The 27437-nt window shown below is 53.2% G+C and overlaps 1 protein-coding gene across 4 annotated transcripts in view; it reads right to left on the reverse strand.

Moving 5' to 3' along the window:
• SLC45A4 (solute carrier family 45 member 4) overlaps positions 1-27437 on the reverse strand; it is a 70744-nt gene that overhangs the window by 22127 nt on the left and 21180 nt on the right. For 3 of the 4 annotated variants that reach the window (XM_018058641.1, XM_018058638.1, XM_018058640.1), the window contains exon 2: positions 12343-12982. In XM_018058641.1, the coding sequence (XP_017914130.1) occupies positions 12343-12586 (244 nt within the window). In that variant the 5' untranslated portion in view covers positions 12587-12982. Of the gene's footprint in view, positions 1-12342; positions 13130-27437 lie in introns of those variants that run through there. The other variant, XM_018058639.1, reaches the window with a different exon arrangement.

Consider the following 27437-nt stretch of genomic DNA (forward strand, 5'->3'; position numbering starts at 1 on the left):
CCCTGGCCCGGGTGGGTGTCACGTCAGGGCCCCCAGGCTCGGACGCGCGCGTCTGGACCTCCCCTCTGTGGGCGAGTGTGGGCCCTCCGCCACCTCCCAGCTCGGGCCATGTGTCACCCTTCAGGCTTCCTCAGTCTCTCGTCAGCAGGAAATCCAGTTTTCAGCCAGATAGAACGGCCCGTCCAATTTTTTTCCACATTTAAAAAGTGGGGGTAAGATATCCATCATGTGAAAGCTGCCTCTCTGACCGCTTTGAGGAGTTTGGTTCAGTGACTTCAGGTGCAAGTCCCCTGCTGTCCCCACAGGACCTTCACCTGTGAAACGGAAACTCCATCCCCCTTAAAGCCCTCCCGGGCCCCTCCCTCAGCCCCGACATCTGGTCCCGAGCAGAGGTGCAATCACAGCGCTTGTCCTTCTGTGTCTGGACTGTTTCACTCGTACAGACGCCTGTGAAGGCCCATCTCATCCACTTACCATCCTCCTCTGTGCCTAAGCCCTGCGGGCACGCCCGCCCCTCCCCCGACGGCGCTCTGGGATGGGGGTGGATGAGGGCCTGGAGCCCAGTGCTCTCTTCCTGGGTCTGCGTCCCAACCCTGGGGAGCCTGGGGAGCCTGGGGACCCCTCCCCCAACACCGGGGGACCCTGCCCTCCGGGCCTGCAGACCAAGCATAAGCCCAGACAGGGTGGACAGGTCCCGGGGAAACCCATCTTGAGAGCGGCTCTGATAAAATTCTCCAGGTCTGCACAGCATCAGCTTTCACAGATACAAAAACAACTGTCAGATCAGAAGCAACACTAAGACCGCTCTACCACCCGGAGGAGGATGGCCAAGCCTGGTGGGGTTTTTGCTGCTGAAGAACGACCGAAGCACCAAAGCAGAATTTAAGCTCACATGCTCTGGGCTAACCTCAGCCCAGGACCGAAGCCCCACACAGGGAGAGACCGCCACGCGCTGAAGAGCAGCGGGCCGCCAGCCTGAAAGCCCCCCGCCCAGGGGCTGGAGGGCCTGTGGGCGTCGTCTCGGCAGCCAGCGCAGTGGCACAGGCTGGGCGGGGTGTCCTCCCCGCGCGGGTCCCCAGAACCACCACTCCAGCCTCCACCACTTGCCCCTCTTCCCGGCCTCCTTCAGCTGTCCCTCTTTCGGTGACGCAGCTTTGCGCCAACAGTGCCGGATGACCCACAAGAACCAGACAGGGGCACCTTAGGAACTGGGTGGCACAAAGGAGACAGGGCAGCGAGCTGGCAGCTCTTTGACAAAACAGGAAAACCAACCAGGAGCGCCCCCTGCAGAAGGCCCGGGGGTCACTATACACAAAGGGAGTTTCTAGGAAGTGCATCTGAGCTGGGGAAGCACGAGGTGTGAAAAGCAGCTGCTGGGAGGGCCACGTTGGAGGCCTGACGCTAAAGGTAACTCACGACCGGCCACCTGCGGGCAACATCCACACTCGCTCGAGAAGGGTGCAGGGCACGCTTGTGTGCTCCACGGCACGACCGCTCCCGAGTCCATCCAGCACGCAGGCGCTCAGCATGGCGCGCTCCTCACTTTGGACACAGCATGAGCCCACAGCGCTCAATTCTCACCAAAGGCGTGTGTGCCCCCGGGCGCTGCCCAATGGATGGCAAGCGCTAGCCTGAGTCAGTGGCACCAGAAGGCACACGGCGTTAGAGACAGGCACGGAGTCCTGGGGGCGGGCAGGGGGCTGGGTTACAGGGGGTGCAGCTGGGGGCCACCGGGTCACAGCCCCACTCTGCTCCGCAGGTGCCGGCCTCACGGTCCGCTTCTCTCCACGATCCAGGGAGTGGAGGACAGTGACTGGCACTTATGGCGCCTCGAGCTTCCGTGTTTTCTTTAAGGCCAGCTGCTAAAGGGCAGGTTTTTCCCACAGAAAGAAAAGGTGAGGCTCCAGTTCTGACACATCACATCCTCGGAATTCTGATTCACATTGTTAGGACTGAAAGTGGGAAGAGTGCTTTTAAAAAAGAAAAAGACAGACAGACACAAAATGAACACAGTTTCACTCCTCCTGAATGAGACAGACAAGATTAAACCCAAGCTTCCCCACACATGAATGTACAAAGCACTTGGTCACTCTGGGGCAGCACAGCCCTGCTCCCCCCAACTTCCATCAGGAGAGAAACTGGCATCTGTCAGCGGAGAGGCCACAGGACACCCTTCTAGGACTCTCCTTTTCCTTCAAGGGTGTTTCGAGAACGAAGAAGGAACCAGTGGGGGGCGGGGGGGAGATGCCCCTTCCCAAGGGGGAAGCTCTGTGGGGCCAGACTGTGTCCGTCCAGGAGGGCTCCGGAGCTTCGCGGGGGGCTGCTCTGGCTCTGGGCAGGCTACTCCCAGACTCTCCTCTGACAGGGACCCCTCATTCCCACTTGACCCTGACTCTGAGGCCAGGCTCGTAGGGTGCACCTGAGTGTACACACAGCACGTGCACACATATACCTGCATGCGCGCATACACACACACGGCGTGCAAACCGTGGGCCCCTACCTGCAGTGCCAGGCTTGCACCAGGAGTTGGTCTGCAGAAGTTCCTGGGCAGCCTCTCCTCAGCCCCCAGACCACCGGCCCTGCAGGAGGCAGGCACGGACGCTGCTACGCCTAGCGGGGCCCGAAGGCCCCTTGCCCCCACACGTCGCATTCTCACCCTCTGTCCGGCTGCGAGCTTGCGGGTCTTACTTGTCAGAGCCCCACCTGGCACTAACAGAGCAACAATTTTCAGCTGCTGCTCTTCCCTCCTTGGCTTCCCAGGCGGCTCAGACGGAAAGCGTGTGCTTGCAATGCGGGAGGACCCAGGTTCGATCCCTGGTGGGAAAGATCCCCTGCAGAAGGAAATGGCAACCCACTCTAGTACTCTTGCCTGGAAAAGTCCATGGACGGAGGAGCCTGGTAGGCTACAGTCCATGGGTTAGCAGAGTCAGACGCAACTGAGCGATTTCACTTTGAGCCTGAAGCCTAAAAAGGTACGTGTGTTTAAAGGGCCCCTCCAGAAGCTGAGACGCTTGACTAACGGTGTGGGGATCTAGGAGATGGAGCCTCTTAGATGGGGAGGGGGGGGGTGATGGTGAGGCTGAAGGCACCTGGGCCAGCCCCAAGGTCGGCACCAAGGTGGGCGGGCTCACCAGGAGGACGCAGCAAGAGCCTGGATAAAATAACGGGCTTTCTGCCCTGACCTGGACCTGGGTTCTCGTCTGTCTATGACGCTCTCTGCTGCTAGTGGGGACAGTGTGTCTTACATGTCACACGTGTGGGAGACATCCAGAAGGAGGCTCATGAAACCTGCTCCTCCAGGGACAGAACCAGGTGCTGAGGACAGGAGACGGACGGAAGTCTCACTTCCCTGACCTCTGAATCCTGAACCTGGTGAAAGTGTTTTGGGTCCAAGAAAGCAGAGGCCCAGTTTTTAAAGGCCCTTCTCCTACAAAGGAGAGCGGAGAACCAGTGGCTGCCCCAGCTCTGCACCACGTTCTTCCTGAGCTTGCGGAGCCGCAGTCTCAGGACTGCTGCCCCGCATCTTTTCGAAGGGGTGGGCGCCACCCGCCCGAACCGCCCTTCTGCCCCCTCTGCGGCCCAGCCAGTGTGACCAGGAGGGGCGGCTGTCCCGGCCGCACCTGCCTGCCCCCTGCCGCTGTCCCCAAGGCCTGCTGGCTCAGTGTTGCCCTTCCAGCGCCGAGGGATGGCTCTGCTACTGGTCTAGAGGTGCCAGCATAAAGATGTGCTCACGTGGAGTCAGGAGCTCTCACTGCAGGTACCGGCCTGGCCAGGCAAGGCCTTCCTGCGGCAGACCCCCGTGGATGAGCACTTGCAGTGTCCTTGATGGCGGGGGCACCTGGGCCAGCAAACACACACAGATGGCTCACAGAGGTGCGATTTAAACTGCACTTTCCAAAATTATTCACCTCTTTACAAAAACAGCATGGTGATTTGACTTCCTATTACACCCCCCACAGGGCAGGTGGCCAAGCAGCCACCAGGGTCAGCGGGTCCAGGATCAGAGAGAGGAGGGAGGACAGGGTGGGCAGAGACCCTGTCCTCTAACCCCCTTCATGAAAAGATATGAAAACAGAACGGCTCCATCACCCCAGAGCTGGAATCAGACAAGCCCTGCCAAGGCTATCTGTCAACACACGTGCCACCAGCTGAGGATCACAGGAGACAACGTGTAACCAAACACCAAAGCCCCAAGACTCGTGTGAAAGAAACACAAGAACGCACAGCTGAGAGTGACAGCTAGGATGACTATCGACAAGCCAGCTCACGCAACAAGCCGGATTTAAGAGACAGACCACAGCAAGTGCTGGAATTATAGTTCAGTTCCCCAGACCCAGGAATGCAACAGGCCAGGCCTAGCTGCCTTCCAGACCACAGCAGGAGTGGTAACCTTCCCACCGAGAAGCCGAGCCCTTCCTCGGGGAGGTGGACGGGAGTGAACAAGGCACCACGGGGTCTGAGTTCTGACCACCAAGACCCTAACAGCTTGGGAGCGGGGCCCCCTCAGAGCGGGGCCAGAGCTCACCTCCCCTGCCAGCAGGCTCCCTCCACCTGCTTCTGGGCACGTCCCCCACACCCTCACTGCACGGTACTCCCCAGTGGCGGGCATCCCAACCCGCGGCCGCCCATCGAGGACTGACATGGTAATTTTGCGGCATGCCAAAGGGCAGTGGCTTTTGTAGAATCTATATTTTCTATTTGGCTGGAATAACTCTCCTCATAATTGCAGGTGTCTCTGGAATTAGCTCCTCCTGCAGGCCGGCGGCCATGCCAGGCAGGTGTGTAGCTTGAGGAACACATGCCCGGCTTAGAAACCACCACCTCTTCCCAGGTTCCCGCAGCCTGGGCAGCCCTCAGCCTGGGACCCAGGCGGCCCTCAGCCCGCACCCACCCTCGGGGCGGTGGGGTGACAAGGTACTTTGAGGACTGATGGCTGGGATCAGTGTTTAGGTTAGAGTCAACTTCCTGGGCCCATGTGTAAGCTCAGGCCGTGGCCGTGGTGGGGAGGGCACTCCGCCTTCCAGCCATTGTTCCCCAGGTCCTCAACGCAGCAGACACGCAATGTCAGGTGAGGGGCCAGGCAGAGGGCTGGGGATCTGAGCGGAACACAGCCCCCCGCAGACGTAGCAACGAACTCTGTTCATGGATGGCCATCGGACCAAACCAGAAAGGCTGGGATGCTGAAGCTGAAACTCAGGCCAGACGCTTCAAGGTTTAAACACAGCCCACGTGCCCCTGGTGGGCTCCCCCAAGACAGGCGGGCCAGCCCTCCCAGCCTCTGCTTCCTTACGCTGCCACTAGAAAAAAGCCTGCTGGTGGGAGAGTGACCAGCGCTGCGTCCACAGTATTTTCCTGTGCCCTCATCTCCACTGGAGACAGGCCCGGTCATTCCCAGAGCAAACACGTGTGACTTGAATGAGAGGCAATGCACGTGGTTCCGCTGGGGTGGGCGCTGACTGGCTCCCTGGGGAATCCCATGGGCCTTCTGTGTTGCGTGCATCAATGGGTCCAGAGGGTGGACCACCCCAAGAGCCCGGGTGGGGGCCAGCTGTCGGGGACAGACTCTGGAAGGCAGGAAACCAGGAGCTGGGCTTTGAAGAAGGCACACCGACACATCGGGCGTCTAAGCTGCATCACCCATTCTTTCCTCCCACGAATGCTCACTGAGCATCCCCTGGGCCTGGAGCACCGGTGAGCGTCTGAAACTGCTCCAGGCCCGGGGGGTAGGGGTGGGGGATGGGGGAGACTGCGCAGAATGGTGACGGGAAGATGGCACTTCAGGTGGCTCCTTGGAGTCTCCCGGGTGGGAAGCACACGAACAGGCTGGCCGTGAGAGCCCGGCCCTGTGATGGGCTCACCACACAAGTGATGAGCAAGTCCATCAGCCCAGGACAGAACTGGATGCCCCCAGGCAGACGCATCTGATAAAGGACTTCTTAATAAAGAACCCTCACCACTCATTAATGAGACAAACCACCTGACTGAAATATCAGCAAAACAATCTGAGTACGCACTCCACCTAAGATACACGAAGGCCCAACAGGCACAGGAACAGATGGTTAACATCGCTGTCTGAAGAGGAATGCAGGTGTTCTCAAGGACGTGGGGAACGGTCGGAATGGGCTCTGCCTGTAAAGCGAACCTGCGCTTACGTGGGACCAGCCGCCCCACTCCTAGGTCTCCACTCGTGGGAAATGAAGCACAAGTCCACACAGACTCAGAGCAGCTCTATTTAAAACAGCCCCCAGATGGAAACGACGCAGACGCTCTGGGCTGGTGAACGAGCAGGGGAAAGGGGGTGTGTCCACTCAGTGGACCACTTAATGCAGCAGGATGGACGAACCAACCGCCGAAGCACGGCAGAAACCAGACCACCTACTGCGTGATTCTGCTCGTACAAACTTCAGACAGGGCAGGACCACGACAGAGGCGACCCCCGCCATGGAGGGGCACTGATGCGACGGGCCACCAGGGAGCCTCCTGGGACGACGGGGGCACTGCGGTGGTGCTCACACCTGCAGACATCCATCAGGTGGATCCAAGTGTCCACAGTGAGACGGCAGCTTCAGCCACACACACACACACACACACCACACATATACACACAGGTACATACACAACACATACATACGCACACACAACACACACGTACATATACAACACACATACACATACATACACATACAACACACACACGTACATATACAACACACACATGTACATATACAACACACACTATACACATATGTACATACACAACACATACATACGCACACACAACACACACGTACATATACAACACATGTACATATACAACACACACTATACACATATGTACATACACAACACATACGTACACATACAATACACACACGTACATATACAACACACATATACACATACGTACACATACAATACACACACGTACATATACAACACACATATACACATACGTACACATACAATACACACACGTACATATACAACGCACACACTATACACATATGTACATACACAACACATACATACGCACACACAACACACACGTACATATACAACACACGTACATATACAACACACATATACTATACACATATGTACATACACAACACATACACACGCACACACACACACGTACATATACACACAGGTACATACACAACACACACTATACACATATGTACATACACAACACATACATACGCACACACACACGTACATATACAACACATACACATACGTACACATACAATACACACACGTACACATACACATACGTACACATACAATACACACACGTACACATACAACACACACGTACACATACAATACACACACGTACATATACAACACACACTATACACATATGTACATACACAACACATACATACGCACACACAACACACACGTACATATACAACACATACACATACGTACACATACAATACACACACGTACACATACAACACACACATACACATACGTACACATACAATACACACACGTACACATACAACACACATACACATACGTACACATACAATACACACACGTACATATACAACACACACATACACATACGTACACATACAACACACACACTATACACATATGTACATACACAACACATACATACGCACACACAACACACACGTACATATACAACACACATACACATACGTACACATACAATACACACACGTACATATACAACACATATACACATACGTACACATACAATACACACACGTACATATACAACACACGTACACACATACGTACACACACAATACACACACGTACATATACAACACATATACACACATGTACATACACAACACACACATATACTATACACACATGTACATACACAACACATACATACGCACACACAACACACACGTACATATACAACACATATACACATACGTACACATACAATACACACACGTACATATACAACACATATACACATACGTACACATACAATACACACACGTACATACACAACACATATACACACATGTACATATACAACACACACATACTATACACATATGTACATACGCAACACATACATACGCGCACACACAACACACACGTACATATACAACACACATATACTATACACATATGTACATATACAACACATACATACGCACACAACACACACGTACATATACAACACAGTACATATACAACACATATACTATACACATATGTACATATACAACACATACATACGCACACATACAATACACACACGTACATATACAACACATATACACATACGTACACATACAATACACACACGTACATACACAACACATATACACACATGTACATATACAACACACACATACTATACACATATGTACATACGCAACACATACATACGCGCACACACAACACACACGTACATATACAACACACACATATACTATACACATATGTACATACACAACACATACATACGCACACACAACACACACGTACATATACAACACAGTACATATACAACACACATATACTATACACATATGTACATATACAACACATACATACGCACACACAACACACACGTACATATACAACACACATACACATACGTACACATACAATACACACACGCACACATACAACACACATATACACATACATACACATACAATACACACACGTACATATACAACACACATACACATACGTACACATACAATACACACACGTACATATACAACACACACATACTATACACATATGTACATATACAACACATACATACGCACACACAACACACACGTACATATACAACACATATACACATACGTACACATACAATACACACACGTACACATACAACACACATATACACATACGTACACATACAATACACACACGTACATATACAACACACACATACACATACGTACACATACAATACACACACGTACATATACAACACACATATACACACATGTACACATACCACCCCCACTCCAGTACTCTTGCCTGGAAAATCCCATGGGTGGAGGAGCCCGGTAGGCTGCAGTCCATGGGGTCGCTAAGAGTCAGACACAACTGAGCAACTTCGCTTTCACTTTCCACTTTCATGCATTGGAGAAGGGAATGGCAACCCACTCCAGTGTTCTTGCCTGGAGAATCCCAGGGACAGGGGAGTCTGGTGGGCTGCCGTCTACAGGGTCACACAGAGTCGGACACGACTGAAGCGACTTACCAGCAGCAACAATACATATACCACACACGTACATACACACATCTACACACGCATACACACACGTACATATACAACACATACACATTCACACACATGTACACATACAACACACACAATGTACATATACAACACATATTGACATGTGCAATATCCATGTACACCCATGTACACACAAAACACACACACACACGTATGGACGTATTTGGCTGCGCTGGGTCTTAGTTGCAGCATGCAGGACCTTCAGTTTTCATTGTGCCATGCCAGATCTTTAGTTGCAGCATTTAAACTCCTAGTTGAGGGATGTGAGATCTAGTTCCCTGACCAGGGATCGAACCCTAGCCCCTGCATTGGGAGCTTGGAGTCTTAGCCATTGCATCACCAGGGAAATTCCCGTTTCAGCTTTAATAATTATTAATATACAAAATCCAATAATAAACATTGTACTTCTGGGTGTGACAGACCACTCTGACCACTACATTGCCCCTAGGTCTGTCTATGGTTTTTCCAGTAGTCATGTATGGATGTGAGAGTTGGACTATGAGAAAGCTGAGCACTGAAGAATTGATGCTTTTAACTGTAGTATTGGAGAAGACTCTTGAGAGTCCCTTGGACAACAAGGAGATCCAACCAGTCCATCCTAAAGGAAACCAGTTCTGAATGTTCCCACTGGAAGGACTGATGCTAAAGCTGAAACTCCAATACTTTGGCCACTTTATGCAAAGAACTGACTCATTTGAAAAGACCTTGATGCTGGGAAAGACTGAAGGCGGGAGGAGAAGGGGACGACAGGGGATGAGATGGTTGGATGGTTTGAGCAAGCTCCAGGAGTTGGTGATGGACAGGGAAGCCTTGCGTGCTGCAGTCAATGGGGTCACAAAGAGTCGGACATGACTGAGTGACTGAACTGAACATTGCCCCAAGAGTGAAATTCAAGTACAACCTTGAGAAAAGGATCAGGCCTTACTGTCTGGCTCCTATCTAAGCCCATCTCAGGACAACTCTCGTTAAGCTCTGCTCCTTCAGCCCATGGAAACAGCTTCTGCCAGAGTCCTGCTCTCCTATGCAGTGTCCAGGGTCAGTGACAAGGGTCACCTCCATCCCCTTTGGGCCGTTCCATCACAGTTTAACTATGATGACAACTGTCCTGCTTCTCATCATCACTGGTGTATGGTCACATGGAACAGACACACTTGCAACTTTTAAAAGCTACAGTTAATGCATAGCCTAGGCATTATATAGAAAACTTAGAATATACATTATCCGGGATTATCTGAAATGGTTGCAAGTCTTGTGTGATACGTATACACTCAGAACCACACAGTGAAATGTAAGCTGTGTGGAAACTGAGACACAGAACCTGTACAGTGTGAAAGTGCCAAGAGGCTGTGTGAGCAGCAGGGTGCTGGGCCACCATACACGTGACCCGTCACCGTGGAAACGCTCCCAAACCTGTACTCCTGCTACCAACCTGCTCCTCAAATATCAGAGCCAGAACCATGAAAGACCATAGAAGGTAAACATGGGACCTGCCTCTGACCCCCCGAGTCTGGCCACACTGCTTTCGTGATGACCTCAACTGTGAACCCACACCCCGGCACGTCTGAGGCGCGAAATATGCGCCTGGTAAGTTTCCATGCCACCGCACACGGCCCGCCCGGGGTCTGGCCACAAAGGTGGGCTCCAAGACTTGCCCCGCACTCCCACCCTCTCCCCCCGAGAGGTCTTCCCAGGTCCTCCAGGGGCCGGCATCTCAGCCCAGCTCTCCTCCTAGCAAGGCGGCTCTTGCTGGGCTGGTCACTCGCTGGCTCCCAGTACCAGAACGAGGCCACGTGGGACTGCCAGACATGGTGTTCCATCTGCCCCTAGCGGCCTGGCACCTGGGGGCCCAGAGGAAGCAGAGCGGGGTGAGTGCAGGGATGGCCAACATGCAGATGGAGGACAGAGCACGGCGAACGTGGTTCACACCCCATGGTCCCCAGCTCCCCAGGAGAGGGTCTCGACTTGCCCAGGTGTGGGCCGTCCCTCCAGCCTCACGAAAGATGAGACAGACAGACACCCGGGGTGTCACAGGGAAAGCACGCGGGAGCACAGGGATGCAAACGCAGAGAGTGACCAGCCTGCCCCTTTGGTCACGTGCCTGATGACACGGTGCGGGCAGGCGCGGCACCTGCTGAGCTGGGACCCGCACCAGCCCCTGCCCACCGCCCTCCAGGGTCCGGCGCCTGGCAGGCCTGAGCATGTACTCTGAACAAGAATCACGCCATCAAGTTCAGAGAGAGACACATTCCAGGGATAGCCAAAATAAATCAGAGCTTCAAAATATTTAAAATATTTTACAGTGCACACGTGGACTTCTAGAATGAAGCACGCTTCTTACCCGGACCTCTTACAAAGTTGGGAGCGTAGAGATTTTAAGACTTTCTTAGACAATGAGGAAAATTAAACATTCTGACCATGCTCTTTCAGGGCCTGAGACTTTTCTCGCAGTAATGTGCAAGGGATGACAGAGTGTCTCTCTGAGAATCCCAATATTTCTGGAAATGCCCATCATTCAGGCTCCTAACTTCCACAATAAACTTCTATTTAAGTCAATAACAAGATGAAAATAAAGGAAACAGAATTCTTCAGTGTCTTCTACAGCGAGGCCTTGTTCTGAGCAGGTGCCTGGTCCCCGACCTGGCCTGCGATTTACCTCACTCCACGGAAAAGCAGTGGGGTTGGGGCTCACAGGCTCGGCCAGGATGACACGGTTGGGGGCGCACTGGGGGTGGGGGCTCACGGGCTCGGCCAGATGACATGATTGGGGGCTGCACTGGGGGTGGGGGGGCCCGGGGCTCGGCAAGTGGCACCTCATGGGAGGCGAGGGTGTGCCAAGTCAGAGCTTCAGAAGGCCACACGCACCTGGACACCCAGTACCACCTGGCCGGGGCCTCTGACCCCACGTGCACGTCTGGAGGATCACCCCCGCCCACCCTGCCCCCACCGACACAGGAGGAAAGCCCATCAGAGGAGGCTGCCATGAGGGGAGACCGGGGGCGCGGTCAGCCCGTGTGCCCACCCACACCTGCGTTCACTGCTCAGCCCGGGACGCGGGTGGCACTCACCGATCTGTAACAGGACTGGCGTGACCAGCGCCGTCTCCATGGCGTAACAGAACTCCCTGCCGAACATCACGGCCCCGTGCATCACCCACAGGCGCACGGGGATGCGGTCGATGGAGCCCTCACTGACGGTCTCGTCCCGCGTCTCCGCCTCTGCCCTCCCCGGCTTCTGTAGGTCTGGCAGGGGCACTGGGAGCTCCTGAACTTGCATAGATTCTGCGTCGGCATTCTGTGGAGCCATTTTCATCACCACCAAAAAAATATATATATCTCTTTACTCTACCTAAATAAATAATTCTATCATATATCTTTAAGGATAAATTAAGACGTCTTCGCTTTCTGCTTCAGCTGTGCTCCTCCGGCAAGTAACACTTATATTCCTCTTTGTACAAACAGGTATCTTGAAACTTCTCACAGTCGGATGAGACACGCAGCAAAACAGAATGATTTTTGGTTGGATTGAACATATGGCTTTCTGGCTTACTGTGAATTAGAGTTAAAAATCCATAAATGCCATTCAGTTAATACCAGTTTCATCATCATTACTGAAGAGGTGCTGAAGCTCCGTTCCTTGCTGCTGAGAGGCGGGCAGGTGACACACGGAGGTAGGCCGCCGGCGTGCCCCATCGAGCGACTGGGCGATCTGCAAGGGAGCAAGAGCCGGTCACACGGGCCGGGGCCGCCCGCCCTCACCCACCATCCGGGCCCACCCGGGGCCCTTGGTTCTCTGAGCAGGGAGGGGACAGAGTCACCTGCGGAGAAAACAAATCCAGTCCCCGGAGAAACAATGTTTTCCAGTATGGAATCGGTCCTGGGGGAGGATATAGCCAGGACAACAACGGGAGACAGGACGAGAGAAAAGGGCACTTTTGGAAAGAGCTCCCGTTTCTGCTCCTCGGCCAGGCCAGGGACCGACCATGGGCACTGGGCCCCAAAGGGCCAGACGCTGACCACCATGTTGAGGAGCACTCCAGGGGGTGCTGAAACCCGGGCCCTGGTCCTGCTTTTCCACCTTCCTGGTACTGGTGACCAGTCTCTACCTAGACGCACACGCCAGGAGCAGGTGCCGACTGCTGAGAACCTGCCTAGAATCGTCCCCCTTGCTGCACCCCCGTGAAAGGCCAGACAAGGATGCACTTACATCCCTGCTCTCTGGACGGGGGCCTCCATTCAAGCTGAAGGGACCTGACATCACACAACAAGCGACTTTATGTTAAGGTGGGTCGGTGGGTGGATATCTTACCAAAAAATTTCAATTGTTTTAAATAAAAATATTTCTGCTTAATATTCACTTAATCCAAGACATCTAACTCCTACTTTTCACCCCAGAAAGGACCAGAAGTTGAGGGGTAGTCTTCACTAAGCTTCCTTCTCAGGGAGCCTTGGAGGTGATAGGGGGTCCTTGGCCCCGCTGCTGGCAAAGCTGAGCTGCTGACCCTGGGGGTTCAGAGACCCCGCCTCACTCTTCCACCAAACTGAGGCTTTCTCATGCTCTCTTTCCTGCCACCAAAACTTCTCGGGCAATCACTGACTGGTCCAAGGGGTCCGACCAATGTACCTGCTTCTTACGCCTCCCACTTCGCTGCAAGTCCACAGCTGCACCCTTCACCTGTGGCTGCCATCAAACTCACAAATGTCCTCCACCATACAATCGCTCATCTCCATCAAGGCCAGTGTTTCCAAACTGGCACCTTCCTACACTCTTCTCTAAAACACACGGTATCGTGACCCGTTCTCATGTGCACAATGTAAGCAGGACAGTGTTAAAGCACCCAGCGTGAACCCTTGGCAGCAAGCACTCTCTCATGCCATCCCTGGTCGGCTGAACTCTTGGCAAGAGGGACAGTAACCCGTCTTCTCTGAGACCCTAAGGACTTAATTATCATCTTCAAACCCATCAGTTCTGTCCCCTCGCCCCTGGTCCCACTGTGTGTCTATCCTGAAAGTCAAGCTGAAATAAAGGAAACTCTGCAAGTTGGAAGTGGAAGTCATTCAGTTGTGTCCGACTCTGTGTGACTCCATGGACTACGGCCTACCAGGCTCCTCTGTCCGTGGGATTCTCCAGGCGAGAATACTGGAGTGGGCAGCCATTCCCCTCTCCAGGGGATCTTCCCAACCCAGGGATCTAACCCAGGTCTCCTACATGGCAGGCAGATTCTTTACCGTCTGAGCCACCAATATGAGAAATGCTGGGCTGGTTGAAGCACAAACTGGAATTCAGATTGCCAGGGGAAATATCAACAACCTCAGATATGCGGATGATACCACTCTAACGGGAAAAAGCGAAAAGGAACTAAAGAGCCTGCTGATGAGAGTGAAAGACGAGAGTGAAAAAGCTGGCTTAAAACTCAACATTCAAAAAATGAAAATCATGGCATCTGGACTCATCGCTTCACGACAAATAAATGAGGAAAAAGTGGAAACAGTGGAAGACTTTATCTTCTTGGGCTCCAAAATCACTGTGGACTGTGCTGCAGCCATGAAATTAAAAGGCACTTGCACCTTGGAAATAACGCTATGACAATCCTAGACAGTGCATTAAAAAGCAGAGACATCACTTTGCCGACAAAGGTCCATCTAGTCAGCTATGGTTTTCCCAGTAGTCACGTACGGATGTTAAAAGTTGGACCATAAAGAAGGCTGCTACTGCTAAGTCACTTCAGTCGTGTCTGACTCTGTGCGACCCCATAGACGGCAGCCCACCAGGCTCCCCTGTCCCTGGGATTCTCCAGGCAAGAACACTGGAGTGGGTTGCCATTTCCTTCTCCAATAAAGAAGCCTGAGCACTGAAGAATTTATGCTTTTCGAACTGTGGTGCTGGAGAAGACTCTTGAGAGTCAATCCTTACCCGTCAATCCTAAAGGAAACCAACCCTGACTATTCACTGGAAGGAATGATCCTGACCCTCCAACACTGTGGCCACCTGATGCGAAGAATCAACTCACTGGAACAGATTCTGATCCTGAGGGCAGGAGAAGGAGATGACAGAGGATGACATGGTTAGATGGCATCACTGACTCAATGGGCATGAATCTGAGCAAGCTCTGGCAGACAGTGACGGACAGGGAGGCCTGGCGTGCTGCAGTCTATGGGGTCGCTAAGAGCTGGACACGACTTAGCAACTGAACAACAACTGCGTGTCGGAGAGTCATTTCAGCAACAGCTAACACTGGGGCAACAGGGCTCTGCAGTAAGTGCACTAGGATTATTTTAAGGCTGTGAGTCTCAGCCCCGGGGGCACTGGGTGATGCCTGGAGATGTTTCTAGGTCTCATGACTGGAGGCAGGGGTTGGTATCATGCTTCGGGGGAAAGTCCAGCGATGGGCTTAGCATCCTGCAGCCCCAGGGTGCCCCACAGCAGAGAACAACTGTTTCCTAGGGTTATTATTAAACAAGAGGAAAAGTGCTCTTTAAAATGCTGAAACCCTTATTACACTGTGCATCAGTCAACCAGCCCAGAACTTACAAACTCCACTGCACTTCCTTCCCCTTTGTTTTCTTATGCGGCCTCTGCCCAAAGCAGAAGAGGAAACACAGGTAGCTCAGGACACTGGTTCCCCGAGGAGGGGTCTAGGGTCGGGCGTTTAAGTGGGAAGGGGTGTGAGCAGTCCCCTCCCAGTCAGTCACCCCGGCCACAGGAGGTGGCATTACTGGGCACTTATTTTCCAAGAGAAGGTAAGAGCCGCCAAGGGGCAGTGAAGGAAGCCCAGCCGGCCGCCTGGCCTCGGTCACGTTCAGGCTGTGGGATCCAACCCCAGGCCCAGGGCTGCACCTGCCCAAGGGCCTGCGGAATCAGCTAGAGATGGCCAGGAAGCCCAGGAGACAGAGGTTGCGCGTGGAGGAGCGAAGGGCCCGGCGCCCTTAGGAAAGCCGCCCGCCGTCAGACCACCAGGCCAGTGCGAGCACGCTCCCTCTGTGGTGCAGAGCAAGTCTCCACTCCAGAGACCCTCCTCACATCTGGGGTCCTCACCAAACATCTAAGAATGGCCCAGCCATGGTCTCTGGAAAGAAAGTTCGGAGGGAGCCCCTAGTGGTGGTGGTGGTGGCCACCTGCCCTCCCAGGACTCTTCCAGGCAGAGGGTCCAGCCACCTGCCGTCTCCCTCATGGTCAGGGGCAGGCACGGCCACCTAACTGGTCAGCAGAGCCTGCCTCACACGGGGCGTCCTGCTGGCCAACCAGGCAGCCCAGGACATGTGCACTTCCAGACCTCAACCACGGCAGTGTGTGCAGTCTTCTCAAAGGCGGGGCCTGCCGGGGTTGGGCTGGCGCTGTGGCCTGTCAGGGGGTTCACCCACCCTCTAGATCTGGCCCTGATGCCCCTTTGCGGGGGCAGCAGGAAGGACCCAGGCTTCAGGGCAGAAGGCCTGCGCCCCACTTCCCACCACATCCCACCTTCCCAGTGGCCGTCTGGTTGCTGCTGCATGATTTCTATACGAGCCCACCCCAGCACTCGGAGGTTCCGCCTCCCTCTCCCCACACGGGCTCTGTCCAGCAAGCCCAGCAAAGGCTCTGCAGGCCCAGGGCCACCAGCAGGTCCTGAGCTGGGAACACATCTTCCCTCTCGCGGCTTCTCCCAGAATCTCGATCCACTCCGGCATGTTTATTTGCAAGAACTCTATGAGCAAATGACCTTTAAGAGTCTGAGTAGCTCGGAGGGAAATGTCAGTATTTTTACTGAGATTTCACTGATCTTATAAATAAGCTGAAGGAGAGCCACCACCCTTAGGGCTGTCTCCGTATATCCGATTCCAAACCCAGTGCCTTTCGGGAGAATTTCAACACGTTCCTCCTACACTTTTGCACATTTCTTGTGAAGTTTCTTCCTAGTGATTTCATCTTCTCTGTGGCCACTGCGGATGCGATTTTCCCTTGCCTTATACCTTCCAAGTGGTTGGCTGTGCTCGTGAAGGGTACCAGGGCTTGCTCACTTTCTTAGGTACTCACACACAGCGAAAAGGTACCACTCAATCAGTTTTGACTAATCTATGTCAACAGGGAGGACGTTTCCAACACCCTGGCAAGCCCACGGGGGTCCTTTCCCATCCAGTGAAGGCTCATGGATTTGTATTTTAAGTTGATAACATGGTTCTCTAATTGTCTGAGTGAGAATGGGTGGGGGGAGGAGGCTATACCCAGACTGACAGCAAGTCTAAGCAGCACCAAGATGCATCCAGTCCCCAGCTCAATGGCAGCTTGGACTTGGGGTCCCCTCAGTCTGAATTATGCACGGCGCCTGTGCAGAACACGGCGCAGGGACCCAGGCGGCATGAGCTGGCCCCTTCCTGGGCTCTGACATCCGTCCCCTCCCCCACCAACTCTCCTGCGAGGGCCCCTTCTCCTCGGGGCTCTGCTCTACAAGACGACGGAAGGAGAGCAGCTTTGAGGAGAAAAGGAAGGTGTGAGTGGGGAGGGTGTCTCTCCATTTAGGGGGACAATCGGACACCGCCAAGCCAGGTTCACTCCCGTAACGCAGTGCCGTGAAGTACACGTACAGCAAGCAAAGGGGCTTGCTTTAAGGAAGAAAGCAAGCAAGCAAGCAAGCAAGGGGCTTTCTTTAAGGAAGCTATCATCTAGAAAGGCTAGAGCTGTTAATTACAACATCTAAAACCACGAAAATGCTCTCCTCTGAAACACCTGATGTAAGAGGCCCGAGCTAAAGTGTGACAATACACTGAAGCAATCTGAGGATGACTAGGCTGCTGCCTCCTGAAAGCCTCCTCCTGACTTGCTCGAAGGAGCGGCGAGGCTTCCTCTGTGACCTGTTCCACTAGGCTCTGCAGAGCCTGGAGGGACTCTGAAGTCAGGCCTCCCTCCGGAGCCTGCCTGATGACGATACTGTTGTGATTCACAGGTGCACCGAGACAAGCGGAACTACAGTTGTTCCAATCAACAACTTCCTCTATTGTCCTGCTTCTAATTTCAGGGGGACTGATGCCAAGACACGTGACTTCCTACAATCTGCTGTGTGGAAAAGCTGGCTGTAAACTTCACGTCACCAAAACCTTAACTGAAGCATAATTTTTTGACAGGCAGTGAAGAGTCTATGCAAGTCACAGTATCCGATGGGAACACGATCTTGAAGGTCAGGGACCCACACGCGCCGGAGGATGGCTGGACGGGGGCTCAGGCGCCTTGGCTCCTGTCTCGGCCCCACGCACACGCGCGTGCACACAGCATTACAGGCAGGGGACGAGCAGCCCGTGCTTTGCGGTGTCTGGTTTTGTGGCAAGGGCTGTTTGATTTGTACACTCACCATCTAAAACAGGCATCTCTACCTTGGAAAAACTCATCAGAACTGCTAATGTTTTCGTAAGACGTCGTCAACTATCAGCCTCAAATAACCCACCAAACCAAAGCATAGGGCCACCACTACCATCAACCCACTGTGTCCTCCCTCCAGACATGCATGGCAAAGGCGACTGCCTGAGGGCAACAGTGAAGCCGGTGGCACAGGGCAGACGGCTGTGCGCCAGAGAGGACCAGCTGCTGCACCAGGGGAGAAGGCCTAAGACGGAGCCAAGCAAAGCCAGAGGCCCTGATACAAATGCGGACAACATTCTGGTAAAAATTTGCTTATAAAGTTACGTCCTTCAAAGCATTTCAGAAATGCCATTGATTTCCAACATAAAATCAATGCCGTATCAAGAGAATGAGAAGACAGGCCCCAGACGGGGAGAAAATACTTGTAAAAGACACAGTGATAAAGGATGCTATCCAAAACAAACCTGACGGTGAGGAAATGAACAACTCAGTTATAAAGGTGGGCCAAAGACCCGAACAGACAGCTCACTGGAGAAGACAGAGGTGGCAGATGAGCACAGCAAAGACGCTCCACATCCAGCGCCTGTCATCAGGGAAACGCAAATTCCAACAGCAGCAAGACAGCCCTCCACACCTGTTACAACAGTCCAGGCCCAGAGCGCCGCCAGCACCACGGCAGGCGGGAACGAGGAGCGGCAGGAACTGCACTCACTGCGTGGGGACAGACTGGTGCAGCCACTTTGGAGGAGAGTTTGGTGGCTTTTTACCAAACTAAACATACTCTTAGTATGCGATCCAGCAATCGTGTTCCCTGGTATTTTCCCAAAGGAGTGGCAAACTTATCCATAAACACCTGCACATGGATGCTATACAGCAGCTTTATCCACGATGACCGAGACTTGGAAACAACCAGGATGCCCTTCAGTAGGTGAACCGCCGATCTGCGGCACATCAATGAGACAGTGACCAGCACTAAAGAAACGAGCCATCACACCGTGAAAGCCATGAGACATTAAATGCACGTTAGTTCGATGAGAGATGCCAATCTGAGACGGCTACGTATTACCAGATTCCAGCGACAGGCCATTCTGGAAAAGGCACAGCTATGGACACAGTACCAGGACCAGTGGTTTCTGCTTGCCTAAGGCAGAAAAGCAGCGAGTCTTGGACCTCCCCACGTGGTGTCCTGTTACGGGAGCCGAATGGACCGACATGCTGAATCCGTGTGAACCGGGAAGGCCGAGGCAGCATGTTTAAAAACGCAGACTCCAGGGCTCCTGTGTGCCACTGAACCACAGCTCTGGAGAAGGGCCCGAGGGTCTGCAGGCCTGCTCGCCCCAGGTGGGAGCCGCTGGCCGCAGGCACCTGGCCAACAGCCCACTGCCCCTCTAGGTAGGAATGACTGGTCTGTGACTTCGTAACCTCGCCTGAGTGTGTTCTGTGCCACGAGTCCTGGCCAAGGGCACCTCAGACACTGAACACCACGTCGGATGCGCCTTCTGATTGGCTTGCTGGGAACCTGGTGCAGGCAGAGGGGGCGGGGGAGTAAGGAGGCACGTGACTGCGTGTGTCAAATACTCGGAGTATGCAGAGACTGAATCAAAGGAAATCTGGAAAGGGGCCCCAGGGAGCGAGGGGATGAAAATATTGCTACACTGTAACAAGCCAGTCTAATTAAAGTGTTTCTCAATGGATTAGTATCCCAGCAACGTGCAGGAGCCACGGGCCCAGGCAATCCAGCGAGCTTCTCCTGGACGGCTTTTCTGTGACTCCGGGGCCCGGCCCAGCCCCCTGGTCCCTCCCCAGACAGTGCTCAAGACCTCCCCGTCAAGGGGCACCCAACCTGGGCCAGGCTGCCCACTCCCCTGGGAGGCCAGGTCACAGTCCCCACGGCAGGGACGCGGGGATGTGGCCCCTCTCGTGAGTCCTCAGGACAGGAGGAAGCACACCCTCCTAGAGATGGTTTTTTAAACGCCTGTAAACTGGCATACTGCAACTTAATCTCAAAATACGCTCTGTTTAAGAACTACTTTCTAAAAGTTGTCTCTTAGGAAGGCAGCGTACAGCAGGACGAGGGGGAGCAAGGAAGGCTCGGCTCCCCTCCACCCAACCACCTTGGGGCAGGGGGGCTGGTCTGCTCTGATGCGGGTGTGCGGGAGCCTGCGAGCCCTGCAGAGGATGCACGCCACCGTACGGGACTCCATGCTGCCCCTGCCCTCACGCCCTGCGGAAGCAGTCGCTCTGAACCACCTAAAAGCATGGCATCAGGTCAAACACGCAGAAGGGCACGCGGAAGCAAACCTGGCAAACTCCAGCGACCGCAAAAATGTTCAACAGTGGGTCAGTCAGAGCACATCCCATCTAGACTTGCCTGGTGGCACAGTGGGTGAGGGTCCATCTGCCAATGCAGGGGGCACGGCTTCGATCCCTGGTCTGGGAAGATTTCACATGCCACAGGGCAAGGGAGCCTGAGAGCATGACCTGCTGAGCCCATGCGATGCAACGACCAAAGGCCGGTGCCTAGAGCCTGCGCTCTGCCCCAAGAGAAACTCGCGCACCACAGCGAGGAGTGGCCCCTGCTCGCCCGACTAGAGCACACCCAGCACAGCAGCGGAGACCCGGTGCGCCCCGTCCCCCCAGCTTCCAGGGCGTTAGTGTGGACACCGAGCACGTTCTCAAGCAGCAGCTGTCTTCACTCTCTGCTAAAGGAAACTGCTACCCACACTCGATGGAAAACTCAGAACGCTCATGTCAGAGGAAATGACCCTGAAACAAGGACAAACTGCCCTGTCCCCAGAGAAAACATTCTCCACGACTTTCACCTTCTGCTAAAAACAAAGACCTGCTCACCTGACTTCTCACCTCTGACCTTTACACGGGTCGCCTCTGACCTTTATATGGATCGGGTCTCCTTCATTTGCACGTCAGGTGAGTAGGAGGTTTTTTTGTTTTCTAATTAAAAATCTCTGAGAGGTTTTTTGCCTTCCTCTTCTTGTAAATGTTTCTAGCATCAATTTGCCACTTTAGCCACTGGGGTCAGATGAAGCTTTGGCTGCTATGGAAACAGCAACAAGCTTTCAAACCACACTGCTCCTGCCTAACTGGGCAAGGAAAACGGAGCTTCAGGATCAACCTAAAGGCCGAGTGGGCAGCCACTGCCCACAGTTCCAGAGGAGACTAGCATTTCCCCAAAACTCACTACCTCATCTAAGGTACAGGACCAGGTACCCACAAACGTCATCTACAGTGTGTTAGAGACAGGCAAGCAGCTGAAGGGGATGCGTTAACAACCAAACATTATTTAAAAACATGAAAACAAAAGATTGCTCACTTTACATACATACAACCAAGAACAAGGAATTCCCTGGTGGCCCACTGGTTAGAACTCCGCACTTTCCCTGCTGTGAGGCTGGGTTCAGTCCCTGGTGGGGGAACTAAGATCCCATAAACCTCAAGGAACAGCCAAGAAAAGAAAAAAATACAGAAACAGACCTCAAGGACAAGGGTATAATTAAGGGCTACCGCTAAAGACTGCAGAGCTGTAATGAAACGTTCTGATGGTACTTGTATCATATCAAAGCAGCATCCAGAGTCCCCTCTCAGGCAGAGGACAGCGCCCCACGAGGAAGTGCTGGGAACCACCGAACTGCTGAACAACACGGGATGATTTGAATTACAGTCCATGTGTCAAGTAAACACAAAATGGCCAAATGTTTTCAAAGTGAAGAAGTATGAAATATATTTGAGGCATGTTCAAATCAAAACTAGTTCTCTTAAAAGGTAAACATTTTGGTGAATGAAGGGAACACACACAGCTTTAGCTGGTGTTACAGTCATTCTTACTAAGACCATAAAGACAACCAGCAAGAACATTCTGCAGCATTCTGCAGTCACCGCCCCGCCACCCCCAACACACACACACACACACACACACCTGAAGTCAGCTGAAGGTCAGCGTGCCACACAGGGGATGAGTCATCTCTGCACCATTTACAGGACTGCCAGGCGCTGCTGAGCGACAAGACCGTGGTCTAAAAGCACACTGCAGGCCTTGTGAAGTCTTTCCACCCTTCCTAAGCCTTCCCACTGTCTCAGTCACCTCCGGTCCGTTTTACTAGGAGGAGGGTGTGGTCCTAGGGCTCTGGGGAGCCCCACTGCAGGCAGGCATGGGGAGGGCCCACTCCCCTCTGAGCTCAGGCTGAGCCCACGGACACCACCCTAGGCAGAGGGGGAGGGATCCTCCCAGAGGGCATCAATCAGACTGTCAGCTCAGGAATCTGTCCTCCGTCTTGAGCAACTCCTTAACCTGAGGGCCCCTGAGGGTCTGTGATGAAAAAGCCCACTTTGGTAACTGAATCCTCCCCGCTGTCTGGAGAAGTCTGTGACTCAGGGCCAGCGCCTTCCTGGGGTCACCAGGGCTGACGCGCTCAGAGCAAGTGGCACGATCACCTGCGGGATTTATTCTGACTCCGTCAGAAACAATTTCTCACAACTGCAGTCCTCTAGGTAGATAGGGAAAGCCTCAGAATGTAAATGTAAATACCCTTTGATCCTGCAATTCTGCTCTTTGGAAAGCAAAGCCTGTACAGTCTGCGGACCAACACCACTGAGAAACCTGCTCACGTAAAGGAAGATGGATTCTGACACAAACTCCACGTTGTGGGATTACCTGTTGACATGGAAATGTGCCTAATAACAGGCACAAAAGGCACATTATAAATCGACAACACTTAATGGTCCCATAAAGTTTTTTTTAAGGAATGGATGCAGAGAGGAGCTTTCTGGTGGCTCAGCCATAAAGAACTTGCCTGCCAATGCATGAGTTCAGTTCCGTCGCGTCTGACTCTGCGACCCCATGGACTGCAGCACGCCAGGCTTCCCTATCTATCACCAACTCCCGGAGCTTGCTCAAACTCATGCCCATCGAGTTGGTGATGCCATCCAACCATCTCATCCTCTGTCGTCCCCTCTGTCGACCCCTTCATGCAGGAGACGCGGGTTCAATCCTGGGTTAGAAAAATCCCCTGGAGGAGGACGTGGCAACCCACTCCAGTATTCTTGCTTGGGAAATCTCATGGACAGAAGAGCCTGGTGGGCTACAGTCCATGAGGTCGCAAGAGAGTCGGACACGACTGAGCAACTAAACACCACCACTGAATGCAGAGAAAGAGGTATTCTGAGCGATTCACCATTATATATATATTGCTGTTGCTTCTATATGACCCAAAGTTATTTCCTAATTTAGTTTCCCTATCCAAACTTCACAGAAGAGCTTGATATGTGGAATGACATTCAGGACTGTTCTACAGTGAAGCTGAATCTCAGATGGTTCAGAGAGTGCTGACAGAGGCTTGCAAGGCCAGGCACCCGGAAAGAGTTGGATGGGGTTGAAGGGTGGGGGAGGCAGGTCTGCAAAGCCAGCTGTGGACCCAGCTCCTGGCGGGTCCACTGAAAGACTCAGAGCTGATCACCAAGGACCAGCTCAGAAGCTCTTCCCAATCTGTCATCAGCAATAAAGTAACTACAGACCGTTCAGTCACCCACCAGGAACGCAGCAGGTCCCTCCCCAACAGTCCGGTACATGGGCGCTACCTCTCTGTCCTGTGTTGCTGGGAGGCCCTTCCTCGGTTTCTACTCCGGTTTCCAAGCACAATTACAGGGCTTTTCGCCAACAGCACCTGTCGCTCCTCCTGGAGCCCAGATTTCGCTCTGCTTCTTTATTTATTTAGCTTTCTCTCCTCTGGACTGACGTCAGACACCCATCCCAAGCTGCAGCACCACCTGCTTCGTTCATCACGGATTCTCCCACAATGCACTGCACTCAGGGGTACACATGGCCAGCCTCCACTCCCAGGTATGATGCCCATCAAGCAGTCAGGGATCAACCCTCTTCTCTCCAGGCCATGAGCAACAAGACAGAAAAGTCCTTCAAGGTCTGAAACAGATCCACCTGGGGTTGAGCAGTTCTCATGCTTGTCTAGCACTTTGCCCCTCCTGAGGTCCAGATGGCACCAGACTCCCCAGGCCAAAGCCCGAGTTCAAGTTTCTCAGCTGCAAACACTGACAAGCGCCTTTCTCTCCCACTAGTTAACCCATGGGTGCTGACATCACCCAGGACTAAGTGCTGGCCCCCCCACCCCCCGAACAACCCAGGACTGAATTACAGCAGGATGCTGCCTTCAGACAAAACAAACAAACAAACACACACACACACACACACACAAACACACACAAACACAGCACCAGGAAACGGAGTCTGAGCCGGAAAGGAGGCCCAGGGTCCCCAGGCACCTGCCAGCCATGTAGGCACTGGAGGAAGAGCTGGGTGGCTCCAAAGCGTGAATTTATGAACATACAGCACTGACCACAGAAACCTGCCAGTGACGAAGGGTTTCCAGATGCACTAAAGATAAAGGTAAGGGGACTTCCCTGGGGGTCCAGCGGTTAAGAAAAATGTTCAAAGTGTCAGCTGCTCAGTCATGTCCGACTCCCTTGCGACCTTACAGCCTGTAGCCCCCTCCAGGCTCCTCTGTCCATGGGAATTTCCCAGGCAAGAATACTGGAGGGGGTTGCCATTCCCTTCTCCAGGGGACCTTCCTGACCCAGGGATCAAACCCGAGTCTCCTCCATCGCAGGCAGATTCTTTACCGTCTAAGCCACCAGGGAAGCCCACCTGTCAACGTAGGGGACGCAGGTTCGATCCCTGGTCCGGGAAGATCCCACAAGCTAAGCAACCGCGCACACGAACCACAGCTAGAAAAGCTGCCGTGACGAGAAGCCTGGGCAACCAGAGGGGGCCTCGCACAGCAGCGAAGTCCCGGCGCAGCCAGAGATGTGTGATTTTTTTAAGCAACAAAAAAAATGTGCTCCCTCACTGTAACTAAGCATGTCTCCCTATCCAAATTTCTGTGCACGTGTGTTCTACCAGTTAACTGCTTCTGCAGTTCTATTTCTTCTTCTTGGTTTTGTATAAAAGGACAAAAATGAAAAAGTTGGAATTCCTCTGAAAAAAGTAAGCAAATGTAAGGGGTACAGAGTTTCTGTTGGGGGAGAAGAAAAAGTTCTGGAGATGACAGCGCTGGGAGGCACACCTAGAAAATGACCTGGAGAGTCACGATGGCCAGAAATGGAATTATTTGCCCCCTGCAGAAACTCAGTGCGTCCCGCAAACAATTCAGCCAGCACCCAGAGGGACACTGGGGCGTGGACAACGTGTGTGTCTGTGGCTGCAGCGAAGACAGCAGGAAGATGGGCTCTCAGCCCCACTCAGGCCACAGGCAGCTCCGTGCGCAGCGCAGGCGTGAGCCAGAAAGGAGGGACAGAGGGGGAAGCGCTGAGGCCGCGAGGAACAGCGAGTCAGCGGCTGCAGGGAGTCAGCTGACCCAGGAGGAAGTGCCTGGTGTGGCTGAGGTCTCTCCAGGGCAGAGGCACCGCCCCCCGGGCGCCAGCCCTCGGGCCCCTCCAAGGAGCACCAGTGCGGCGCACGTCCCCACATCCCGGCCTCCAGCCCCAGCACAGCCTGCCTAAGGCCCCTCTGCCCCCACCGGCCTAGGCCCCCAGCCCCTGGTCACTGAGGCTTAACTTGCCTCTGGACCTGCCTCTCATCGGAGCCACACGAGAGTCCCCACGTCTGTCCCTGTACAGAAGCCACAGCACTCACCTCTACTCTAGACCCCTGGGCAGGAGGCAGGGGCACAAACTCGAGGGTGCTTGGTGCTCAGGCCCTGGACATCCTTCCACCCCCAGAGGACTTCCCCACCTCCTACCCGGACACTCAAGAGTCGAGAGGGGCTGCCGTGTAGGGAAGCGGGCTCCAGAGAAGACCCAGGAAGCCACTTCTTCCACTGAAAAAATAATGGCCTCAGGAAAGTTCTTAGTTCACCGTCAGAGTGTTTTCCTTTAGACCTGAAACCTCCTGACCACACATAAATAACACCACCTTCTGCACATTCTTGTTACACCTATCATTTTTTATTTCCTGCACACTGCTGAGTCTTTGAAGACTGCATGGTGAGGCAGCTTTCCTTCTGAAAAGCAGCACCTCCACTTTTAAAGGGACGATTCATAAAAACCGAGAGCTCCATGTACAAAGTCCGAGTTCCTGAAAAGCCTGCCAATCATAAAACGAGTAACACCTGAACGTATTACAAAACCAGCTCTGGGCGCCAGGCCTCCCCTCTCCCAGTGCGTGCCCATGACAGACAAAAAACACAAGGGTAAAGCCCTCTTTACCAGAACAGCCAACACGATTCCATCTGTTAACAAAAACTAACTGTTGCATTAAAGGTTGCAAGTTCAAACACAATCTGGCTATTGTAAGCAGTGCCTCAGTTTATCAATGTAACAATGACTCTCTTTCAAAGACTGATAAAGCTCTCTGCAAATAACTTGCCCTCCAGCATTTTTGAGATACTTCACAGGATAAATATTAGCTTGGGACTTGCCTACATGAGAAGTGAAAGCTGCCAAAGAAGCAGTTTTGCAAAGGAAAAAAAGAAGGCACAGCAGCAGCTGGAGGGAAGGAGGTTGCCTTGCCCTGGGTCCCCAGGCCCCAGGCTCCCTGCCCACCCATTCTGGGCCGCCGGGCACAGGAGGGCAGGACCGTGGCTCCTGATCAGGGGTGCAGTGCCAGGTGCTCAAGCAAACAACCCAGCAGGCAGAAAGAACTGGGAAACAGAGTTAATTAAAAGGAGATTTTAAGACAATGGTTGGGATGAAAGCGAGCAAGGCGCGTTCCTGCTCAAACCTGATTTAAACTTGACTTCTTGACAGACAGGTGAGCCTCCTGGTGACCAGATGCAGGCAGCAGGGGGATGGTGGGCCCAGAGGGTAACAC

Source organism: Capra hircus, chromosome 14, assembly GCF_001704415.2.
Source record: "Capra hircus breed San Clemente chromosome 14, ASM170441v1, whole genome shotgun sequence".
NCBI classification, from domain to species: Eukaryota; Metazoa; Chordata; class Mammalia; order Artiodactyla; family Bovidae; genus Capra; species Capra hircus.